The 11,286-nt window shown below is 44.3% G+C and overlaps 2 protein-coding genes across 2 annotated transcripts; both read right to left on the bottom strand.

The window, feature by feature from the left end:
* Positions 1–23: 23 nt before the first annotated feature.
* On the bottom strand, positions 24–4,379 carry LOC127297269 (anthranilate phosphoribosyltransferase, chloroplastic). Its single transcript, XM_051327564.2, has 9 exons — positions 4,003–4,379; positions 3,743–3,904; positions 3,565–3,648; positions 2,384–2,572; positions 1,378–1,468; positions 1,167–1,226; positions 911–1,029; positions 519–653; positions 24–422 (listed from the first exon to the last, which is right to left on the bottom strand). Exons 1-9 carry the CDS (start codon positions 4,318–4,320, stop codon positions 414–416), a joined length of 1,167 nt encoding a protein of 388 aa, XP_051183524.1. The 5' UTR covers positions 4,321–4,379; the 3' UTR covers positions 24–413.
* A 2,279-nt stretch (positions 4,380–6,658) lies between these two features.
* On the bottom strand, positions 6,659–11,286 carry LOC127297267 (C-terminal binding protein AN). Its single transcript, XM_051327563.2, has 7 exons — positions 10,489–11,286; positions 9,228–9,396; positions 9,013–9,143; positions 7,744–8,517; positions 7,584–7,631; positions 7,066–7,182; positions 6,659–6,973 (listed from the first exon to the last, which is right to left on the bottom strand). Exons 1-7 carry the CDS (start codon positions 11,077–11,079, stop codon positions 6,899–6,901), a joined length of 1,905 nt encoding a protein of 634 aa, XP_051183523.1. The 5' UTR covers positions 11,080–11,286; the 3' UTR covers positions 6,659–6,898.

Here is an 11,286-nt window from a genome sequence, read left to right as displayed (position 1 = left end):
CATGTTCAGTAACCCGTTCACCATGACGAAAATGATCGATTTATTCACTAGATCAGCAGTGAGGTGTGCTCTAGATCGACCGGCGAACAGTTTGCCTTTCAACCCTTGCAATGCAACATAATTTGACAACACCAAGATCAAAATGATGCCTCATCTACGTCGACCAGAAAGCCACGCATGTAAGCATGTTCCAGTAATAACCTTACAATCTCAGCCTGATGGGGTTTTCTCTACACTACAGAACTGCTGCTGGATGAATAAACCAGACTATATGGCACCTATATTTGTGACAATAAACAAAAGAACAGCCATACAGATGATGATGAGGGGAAATGGATAGACTAAAATAATCCTTATTTGGCATCACCCCGTGTCTTATTGTATAACTCTTCAATGGCCTATCAACCTCGATATCAACAGCTCTGTGTCAACAAGATTTTGGAAGGTGTCATGCTCTGTATTTAGCTGGTCAATCGTGGGTGTACATTTGCAAACTAATAAACATAAACGGTACTTACATTGGAAACCTTTATCCACGACTCGAGTGTGTTGATGGCCACTCCGGAGCGCTGTGTCTCTTGTGCTAGTGCAACACCTTCATGCAAAGTTTTGACTTTCCCACTAACAAGGAGGGAGGCTGCGGCATTCAGAACCTATGAAGCAAAGAAGAAATTTATTCAAGTTTGGCGCACGAAGAGTTGTTTTCTAAATGACATATATGATTTATGAAAATGTTACGTCACAGGGGGCTGTTAACTTCCTAGGTGTACAAGAAATATTTCTAGAAATATACATAAGAGATGGGCCACCTAATGCAGACTCTGTAGATTGGCTGAGGAATATGCAGTCATCTTCAGGAAGTATGCAAGGCATAGTATAACTAAAAACATAATAGTAAGGATGAACTTACAAGAGCATCTGCAATTGAACCTCTTTGGCCAGCAAGAACATCCTGGAGAACTTTTGCGTTAAATGCAGGATCACCTCCTTTGAGATCTGGTAATGTGCAGCGAGGAATGCCAAAATCCACTGGATGGTAACACAATGAAAATAATGTAAGACTACAGTTTTTTCAGCATATCATCACTGTATATTTTCGAAGTTAGCATAAAGCATGTCTAACGATTATCTTCATTTCTTTTATAAATTCGGAGAAAAACTCTTACATGGATCAAAGTGCATCTTTTCAATCTTTCCTGGAGTGACATCAAGGATATATCCAGGGCCTACAGAAATTAAGAAATAATCTTCAATTAGATGCAGAATATATCAGTTGACCAAAAAGATTCCAAGCAATTTCTGGAGTAACCGCATCAACTTCTACCAACACAGTGAGTGCAATAATAGAGCGACATGGGCTTAAGAAGGTGACCATACCAAGTGGGCTTATTTCATCCAAACCCTTTGAATGTACAATCAATGCTCTCTGCATTCCAAATCTCTGAGCTGCTTTAGCCATCTTGGTAACCTATCAACAAAATTTTCTATGTATTAGAATAATGAGTATTACATGCAATCACAATTGCATATAGAGTTTGTAACAGGACTAGCTTGTAACAGGACTTTACCTTTTGAATAACTAGACATTGAAAAGGAAGAATCGCTTATTTGAAGGCAAACTGAGTTAACAAATCTACAATAGATGACTAATGGTTGTGTTCATTTATTTATTTATATGATGATAATATAAATGCAGCATGAATTAGCGACCCGGATTTGGTGGGCACGGGTGTAGGCGCACCCATTTATCAAAAAATAAAAAATGCTAGTATTTCAAAGTTTCAGAAAAAATTGAAATAATGCATGCATGTATATATTACGTTACTTTGCAAAAAAATGTATATATTACGTTGATACTTATTTGTGAAAAATTTCAAGGCAAATTACGGCCATATGTGGCCTACACAAAAAAGAGAAAATAGAAATTTGTATTTCTTTGAACAGTACAAATTCAATCATTATAGTGTCACTTGGACATTTTGTCATTTTCGTGTAGGCCACATACAATCGTATTTTTCCGTGAAAACTTACACTAGTATCAAGATAATATTTATATGCAAAATTTGTTTAAAAAAATCGTATCTTTTAACTACATCCATATTAGAGTCAATTAATATGAACCGGAGGGAGTAGCATTTTTTCAATTTTTGAATAAGCAGGTGTGCCTACACCATTAGGTATTTCCGCATGTATTAGCTTAAAAATTAACTGTATACATCGTCATGTACAAAATTTGGTACAACGCTGAATGATGACTACATAATCATGTCGATCATTAAGTTATTGATTCAAAAATGGTGTACACAGAACATGCTATGGTTGCTTTTACCCTTTATATTTATACTTACTGCAAGAAAATACAAGATGGATACAAGATACTTACTATGTTCTCATGGTAAACCCCAATAACAGCATAAGGTACCCTTGCCGGGTTCAATAGAGGACCAAGGATATTGAAAACTGTCTTTATTTTCAGCTTCCTCCTCACAGGTTTGACAACTTTCATTGCCGGATGGTAATTTGCAGACATCATGAATCCAACACCCACCTCATTAACACATCGTTTAATACCCTTGCAACAGGAAAGGGAATAACAGAAGTTAGCCCCTAGTTTTCTTGAAGTACACATAACAGCAAAATATAATATGTTGGATCCGAAGTGCAAGGAAAGTTAGACTTTCTGTGCACGGCTGAAAAGAAAAAAAATATATAAAAAATAATCCAGGCTCAGATGGAGCAACTACAATACAGCTAAAGGATCTGGAATCTGAGGTATTTCTCGTTTACTAATGCTTGTTGTTTGTTCTTCATAATATTACTCTGTCCAGATGTATAGGGTGCATACTGCTTAAGAAAATGTTGTGACAAAAAGTTGCTCTATTAATATGTAGTTTACATGACACAAAATTGATTGTTTATTGACTGGTAAAGAAAAGGTTGTGACCACCAACTACTCCATTAGTGCGAACATTATGTTACAGAAAAACTGATGTCATCAAAAGGTACTTTCGAGGCATACCCAGTGACATGTCACATAGACAAATACCGATGGGGTGATTTTTGGTCAAACCTTGTTTTAACCAGAAACAGGTTGAAATGTGATCTTAACTGATCTGAAGTTTGTTCCTCTTCTTCCCGAAAAAGAATACCAACACACAAAGGTGAAAGTCAAAAGCCTGAATCTACATGTCCATCTCAAAACCATAACACAGCACAATGATTCAGATAAAGGGGAGGAGGCTCCTGGTTTCCTCGTCGCGGTGGTTGTAAGATGGCTGTGCTACTTCTGCTCACGGTTCATATGTACTAAAAAGTCAAGGTGCCAGGAAATTGCCTTTGATTACTGCTCAATAAAAACACCAACTGAAATTTGGGACCAAAAGGCTGTTCTGTCCCTACAAGTCACGATCTACCTCCCAGTCGCAGGAAATCGACATTTGATGGACCAGTTTACATATATTTAATTCGGATTGCATAAGCTAGGGGCTGTAGATAGAACACGGGGGACCGTAAAAGGCTACGGAGTATGGGAGAACAAGATGGAGCAGTCAAAATATGACATACCTCGGGTCCCAGCTCGATGTTGACACCGAGCTCCTCGAGCACATCGGCGCTGCCGCAGGCCGACGAGCTCGCCCTGCTCCCTTGCTGCAGGAACGCACGCGCACGGGAAAACATATCAGTACTACATACTTGTCTGTACCCAAAAAAAAAAAAGCAGCGGGGGTGAAATGTCGAATACCTTGGCGACCTTGGCGCCGGCGGCGGCGGCGAGGATGGTGGAGCCGGTGGAGATGTTGACGGTGTCGGCGCCGTCGCCGCCGGTGCCGACAATGTCGACGGCGTCGTGCAGGCCCTCGACCCGCACGCAGTGGTTCATCATCGCCTTGGCAAGCCCGACGATCTGAACGAATTCGACAAAAAAAAAAAACAGTCGGATCAGTGGCTAGAGAAATTTCGCTTCGTTTCAGTTGATGAGAAATGGCAGGCGCGCGCGGGCACCTCCTCGTAGGTCTCGCCCTTGGCCCGGAGGAGCACGAGGAAGGCGGCGATCCGCGCCTCGTTGTCCTCGTCGAGCAGCAGCTGCAGCGTGGCCTCCGCCTCCTCCTCCGAGAAGTGCGTCCCGTCGATCAGATGCTCCAGCACCTGCTCGAAGGAGGCGCAGCGCGAGGGGCCGGACACGGCGGCGGCGACGCGGGCCGGCGGGAGGCGGCCGGCGAGGGGCCGCGCGCTGGCGGCAGGGCGGGCGGCGCGGAGGCGGGCAGTTGGGGCGGCGGCGAGGGGTTTGGGGGAGCAGAGCTTGAGCGAGGCGGCCGCCATTGGTGCGAGGCGCACGGAGGATTTGGGCGCGTGGCGTGGGTTTGGTGGGGGGGAGAAGAGTGGAGAGGATGCGGCGAGGGCAGGAGGACCTTTATATGCAGCTGCTGACTCGGCAACAAATCGTTGTGCTATAGTACAATCAACGTAAACGTATATATGGTCGAGCTTTCTGAAAGTGATACCACGGGGCAATTCTGTGCTTCTGCAACAACCCGCATAGCTCGGCTATCTAGATTCGCAAAGGGGAAATTGTAAAATTCTGCTGTCCAAACTACGTATACACTATGCGGGGGTTAAATGAAAATATATACAGTACCTCTCTTTCCAAAAATAACTTGGTCAAATTTGCCTAGGTACATACATTTTGTTATTTAGATAAAGTTGACCAAGTTATTTAACAAGACGGAGGGAGTACCTGTACCTAGAACAAGACAAATACTCTACTACTACACTCTGTGATCCACAATAATTGTCATGGTTTTATTTTAAATCCGCACAAATTTAAACTAGAGCCACGATACTATTATGAATCGGGGCGAGTATCATATTGTGTTGTTTCCTAGCCTGGTGAAGGTCCTAGAGTCAGGAAGCAAATTTGGTGCACATGAGCACCAGTGCTCTCAGTTTTTAAAATATTTAAAAACTGTATTTTTGCATTTTGAAAAATCATCACATTTATTCCATGAATACATACACATGTTCTGAATATTTATGCAAATTTTCGGTAGAAATTACATTGTATTTTGTGCTACAGGAAAAAAAACAAATTTGTGGCTACGTACAGATGTATATATTTGTCAGAAATTTGTCTTTTTTGTATAGCTTAAAATATAACATATTTTTCTGTAAAATTTCTACCGTACCTTCAAAATGTTTATATGTGTGTGGGTATTTAATTTTATATTTTTGGAAATCCAAAAAAATATGATTTTTAAAAATCAGGAGCACTGGTGCTCATGTGTCAAATACACTTTTCGCTAGAGTCATGCCTACCTCAACCCAAAAATGTTTCATAGGCTCAATAATAAATATAATCTTAACTTATGAAACAATGATCTTTTTTTTTTGGTATAGATGGATGACTTTGGCAAGAAAATCAGCGGCAACTAATTGTAATACAAGCTAGCCTAGTTGTGGTATTTTCTGAAAAATAACGAACAAATCCCTAGGATAACAATTGGCCGTACGGTTGATACCGGTATTGATAGGGGGTCAAAGGTGAACTCCGTCCTTCATTTTACCGACATAAATCGGTTAATTTGATGTAACAATGTGTTTGGTGGCGTGCATAATATTGCAACGAGCCATCGGTAACACCCGCCATACTGAAACGCCCACACGTGTACAACGCCGTCATGGACCTTGATGGGTTCTCTCTTGAGGAGTTGAATGTGTAAGACTATTTGACAATGCATAATAAGGATAGAGGCCTTAATTAATTCCATCGAGATGAAAGATGATCTTCACCAGGCGGCCTCATTTAAGCGTAACGCGGCACAAAACGTTGATCTTGATTGGGTACCGTACCGTACCGAACAAGGAACATGAGACGAGATTTGAACTTGGCATAGTACCCCTCCGTGTAATGAAACATGATCTAACTTTTTCTAAAATTAGAATGTATCTAGATGCATCTACATACATCTAAATTTAGACAAAGTTAAAACATACTGTATTTCACAGGCCGAAGGAAATATACATAACTTGAATCAGCATGTATATACAGTAGTATTGTTTTCACCTCACACCAACCTAAAAGCGTCCAGCAGGAATTTTACGATGGCACGGAACCGTGGCAACGTGCTCCCGCCGCCGCTTCCTTTTTTGCCATTTCCAGCTTCACAGGAAGAAAATAAAGCAGCTGCCTTGAGCGAGCCAGCCGGTGCTGCGGAATCGTGCGTGGCGACCCGTTCCGACCAACCACACGTACGGAGGTAGTAGTACCTTTCTCGCTCGCGCCAGCCAAGACATTGACGTAGGAAGCACCTGGCCATCGACCGGTCGACAGGCTCACGGCGGCACGGCGTTGCCGTGGCAGCCCCGATCGACGCCGTTCTTCGGACGCTGCACGTTTGAAAATATCGCTAGCTCACACGAAGCATTAGATCGCGTCTCGTTTTTCTACGCTTCTCCGGCCGTTTGGGACCCCGAGAAGAGAGGTTGGTTGGTGGTCGCGCGAGGTTGGTGAGCCAGCCACGGGGTGCCGGAGATCGCCCGGCGCCTCACGTGAGATCCCCAGCGAGATCGTCGCCGGCCGGTCGCAGCAGACCAAAATGTCTCGGGTGATGCCGACCGGAGAGGCCACAACGGAGATTACGAGCAGAGGATCAACCACGTGTGTCTGCACGTGATAGGCGTGCACCTTCCGAGGAGTAAAACCACCCGATTATCAGTAATCATGGGAGCGAAACACACTGCGTTGGCACACCTGTAGCTGCAGCGTCGCACCCATCCACAATCTTATCTTACAGTCAACAGAATCAGATCTACACTGATCTATATTAGACATACCAAACCTGAATCGAAACTGGCAGCAAACCAAACCAAACCGTGTCAGTTCATTTCTTCGATTCTATGCCTAATCTATCCACCGGGTGACTCCGTCTTCCTCGCTAGCTGCCGCGAGGACCTCAATACACACGTCCAACACAGCCTGCAGAAATCACAACCAACAGAAAGCAATGTCTCTGACTGTTAGACGAGTGTTTGCGCAAGAGAGAAAACTGAGAACGGAAAGGTGCACACCGAAGAATTTCTGCAGTTGATAAGCCTGCAGCCTTCCATCAGGGAACCTTCAAGCACCCAGCCCTCCCAAACATCAAAGCTATGGCTTGCAAACACAAACTCCGTCTTCCTGTTAATCTGTTTAGCATGTTAAGAGACAGTTGCATGTCAAGCGTTATCAACCGAGGTTATCAGAAATAGGTCAAGGGGGGATTTCTATTTCTCAACCATTTTGACTAGCTCCAACAGAATCAAGAATGGAACAGGTACACTTTAAGAAACCATGGAAATGCATTGGTAACCATGTCTTGCACGTTAGAGCAACCAAGGTCCTGTACTTTCAAATTTTTAATATGGTAGTGTGCCTCTACCTATGCAAGACATACAAGTTGAGTGTTCCCATAAACAGAACTTTAGGTGACACAAGCAGTGGTGAAAAAATGTCAAATCCAAAACTATATATGGACATACAGCACGTGAATGCCGCCTTTGTCAATTTCAGATAAATATACTTGAAGTCAACATATTGTGTACGTTACCTGCAACAGTTTACCGCCAGCAACAAAGGATCGCAATCCCATCGTATCCTGAAACATTACAGGGTTAAACCGTTTTAATACCAAAAGATGCATCATGTGTAAGTAAACAACACTAAACAAGCAAGAAACGGAAACAAAAGCGGCAAGACTAAGACCATACATTGTTTTTGAAAGTGACAAGAAACTGAGCTGCGGGATCCCTGTTTGTAGCGTTTGACACAAGATCAAGGATCCAGCCGCCACCACCAGCACGTCTCTGTCTTGCAACATGGAACCCTGAATTATCCTTTGATCTCAAAGCTACAACGAAACCATCTTTCAGTTTATCAGGATATTTTCTACCGAGCGCGATAGGCAGTTTCTTCTCAGAAGTTATTTCCATTGGAGATTCAGCAGGGAATTCCTGCTTGTATTTTGAGTCCTCGGGGGAAGCAAACCGCGAGCTTGAACTTAACACCTGGTCCCTACCACTCATTGCAGTGTCATCATCTCGGTCACTCTCTACAGCAGACAAGTCATCTGTTTTCTGTTGAGATCGCCGGTGAGCAGGTCTTTTTTTCCCTTTCTTTCCAGAGCGGCTGCGCCTTACTTCAGTTCGTGAGCCACTATGTTGAGATTGCCCTGAAGCTTGAGGTTCTTTATGCTGAGATATGGCTCTTTTCTTTTCATAGCTGAGAGTTAAATGGCTTTCATCTGTCTGTTGTTCGCCATCAAAAACCTGAGAATGGCTGTCTTTTGTTTCTTTATCTTGACCATCTTCATTTCCAGCTTCACTAATTTCCTCATCTTCATCAGAAATTGAACTAGATGGGACAACACCATCAAAGAAAAAGGACTGTAGTATCGTGATTGCTTTCTCTCTTATTTCCATCCACACTTCTTCACTATAGTCTGCACTTCGAGGAAGAATTAGAACATTTGGCATCTCACGTACCTGTAACAAGATTAGCTATCATTTTGTAGAGAACCAAATAGTACAACAATAGCTATGGAACAGGGCACCAACTGGTGTCCTCTTCACATCAATAATTTGTCTTTGAACAAGAAAGATCATGCAGCTAATTATTTTCAGTGATTCACTGTTATACTCCATCTTAATATCATACAAAAATGTTCAATTTCTAAGTGAAGTAGAACAAAAAAAAATTGTAAAAAGAAACACCAAGGTAATTGTATTTTTTAATACAAGTACTAAGAAGTTACAGTGTATAAGTTGCCATTGAGATACAATTTTGCATGCAATTACAGCTGAGATTGTAAAGTATACTGTTTAAAATAGTCAAGTTCAATAAAAACAATGTTTCAGGTCTGAAGTAAAGGAATTCCTTTTTCAGAGATGCATGATGATGCGGTTTGATCTGACATACTTAACCCATTCTAAATGACCATTTATGGAGAAAATTCATAGCATAAGTTAAAAGTTCCGTACCCACGCTTCCATCCATTGTGGACCTTCCACACCATCCAATGCACAACCAGCTATGGTACCATCAATCAAGAGCTGTTTGAGTGCACAGTCATCTATAAGTTGGCAACTACCAGTATTGACAATGAATGCCCCTGCAGAATTAAAAAGGCAAATAGACTCGCTAGTTCAGGCTTAATGCAACAAGCGGAGAAAAAGGGAAACAAGCAAAAACTTACCAGGCTTAATGTGTTGCAGGCAGTCCTCATTAAGTATCTGCATGGTGTCATTTGTTAATGTGCAATGCAGTGAAACGAGATCACTTGCCGCTAATAAATCATTGAGTGTGTCCATTCTTCTGGCAGCAGCAGGAAATACAATGGAAGGCCTTCTCATTTTCCCTTCGGCCTTCAGCAAGCATGACACTGGAGTTAGAAAAGTCAAAATAGTACTGTAACATTACTTCAAAAGGCAAAATCGGCTCGTCAATACTCAATTGCAAGAGTGTGATTTGGCAAATAACTACAGTGAAAATGATACTTCATAATTTTATTAAAGCAGGTGTGATAAAGGAGGTAGAATATTAAAAATAGTACCATGCGTCCATACCATCTCTGGGATGCATGGGCTCAGCCTTATTTGAAGGGGAAAAAATATTATTAGACATTCTATGTCTTATATTGTTTTACTGGTTGTAGTGTCAATGGAAAATGACCACATGTTTCAGCAAATGTTGCCCAAGTGAATTGTCTGAGGAGCCAACTTTCCTTTTCAGAGTAAGTTGGTGAGGAATACAAGTGTGAGCAGGTAAATAACTAAATGCGATGGTATAGGATAAGGAATAGAAACTGGCAATTTAATTTGTTAGTTCAGTAAAATATGTTAACTTAACATGTGAACTTGAGTTTATTTTGGTTTTGAGTTCTGAAGTTACCTATGCCCTGACACTTTTAAGCTGCAAGATGAGCAGTAGAGTGATGTCTCCGATGCACAGCAAGTAGAATTTGTGCAGTAGAGTTATGTATCCAAACCATTGTGAGATGCCCTTTGAAAGTGGCCAGTTATGAGCAATGATGATAGGACGTGTTTTATTTGATTACAGTCGCTTAGGGGTTAAGCAACCAAACTGGAAATGCTCATCAATGAGTCTCTTTTCACATTTCTATTCCCTCTTTCGTCTCATATAACAACACCCTCGTTGGTGCCTAAACAACCACCCTGATTGATGAGTTAACTATTGATTGTACTTCTATTTCTGGTGAAGGAAGGAATTGGTAGGAACCCTGGTGGCTCAGCAAAGTTAGTCTAGCCACCTCCAGGAAAGCTGGAGATAATGAGTGAATTCTGAATCCCCAAATGACTTGGATCATGTATCTGACTCAACATTCCAGCTTCATATATGTTGAATTGTTTGTAGAATAAGCCTAGTACTGGGTCGCAAGGATATGAAAGCAAACTATAGAGGAGGGTAGGGCAGGAGGTCGCAGATCGGGTACCTACCAGATAGCGCGGGTCGAAGTATAGGACGCTCATCCGGAAGGCGAGGCTGCGGGTGGCGAGGCATCGCGCGGCGGCGGACCGCCCAACGATGCCGAGCACGAGGCCGCGGCAGCGGCGCATGCCGCGGCAGAGCGGCTGGACGGCGCCGAGGCAGCCCGCGGCGAGGGCGGCGGGGGAGGAGGAGGAGGAGGACGCGTGGCGGGAGAGCAGGTGGGTGCGGCGGAGCAGGCCGAGGAAGAGCGCCATGACGGTGTCGGCGACCTCGTCGGCGCGGCAGGCGTCGACGTGCACGAGGCGGAGGCCGAGCGCCGCGGCGGCGGCGGCGTCGGCGGCGCGGTCCGCGGAGCCGAGGCAGAGCAGCAGCTGCCAGGGCCGGAGGCGGCGCTGCGCGGCGCGCGGCAGGGCGGCGAGGGATGGGAGCAGCACGGCGGCCGCGGACTCGACGCGGCCCGTGGTGAGGGCGGAGAGGGGCACGTGCTCCACCCCCGCCACGCCGGATAGCAGCTCCTGCTCGAGCGAGGGGTCGTCGAGGCAGTTGAGGGAGACCACCAGCGGGTGTCCCTGCCCGCCGCCGGGGGACGAGTGGGCCATGGCGGCGGTGGGGGAGGTGGCGTGGGTTTTGGGTCAGGGCTCCCGCTCCGGCGGGGCGGGGGCTTTTGCTTCGGGGGAGAGATAACTGCGCGAGCTGTCAGCGGTGGGCGCAGCGGTTCACGAGGTGAGCGTCGCAACCGCCGGATTCAAATGCGGATCGCGGGCGTCTGTAGTGCAGCTTCGTGCTCCCGTGTCTGCAGATCGATC

The sequence above is a fragment of the Lolium perenne genome, chromosome 4 (assembly GCF_019359855.2).
Source record: "Lolium perenne isolate Kyuss_39 chromosome 4, Kyuss_2.0, whole genome shotgun sequence".
NCBI classification, from domain to species: domain Eukaryota; kingdom Viridiplantae; phylum Streptophyta; class Magnoliopsida; order Poales; family Poaceae; genus Lolium; species Lolium perenne.
The sequence above is the reverse complement of the archived record's forward strand: the minus strand, read 5'-3'. Positions and strand labels throughout refer to the sequence as shown.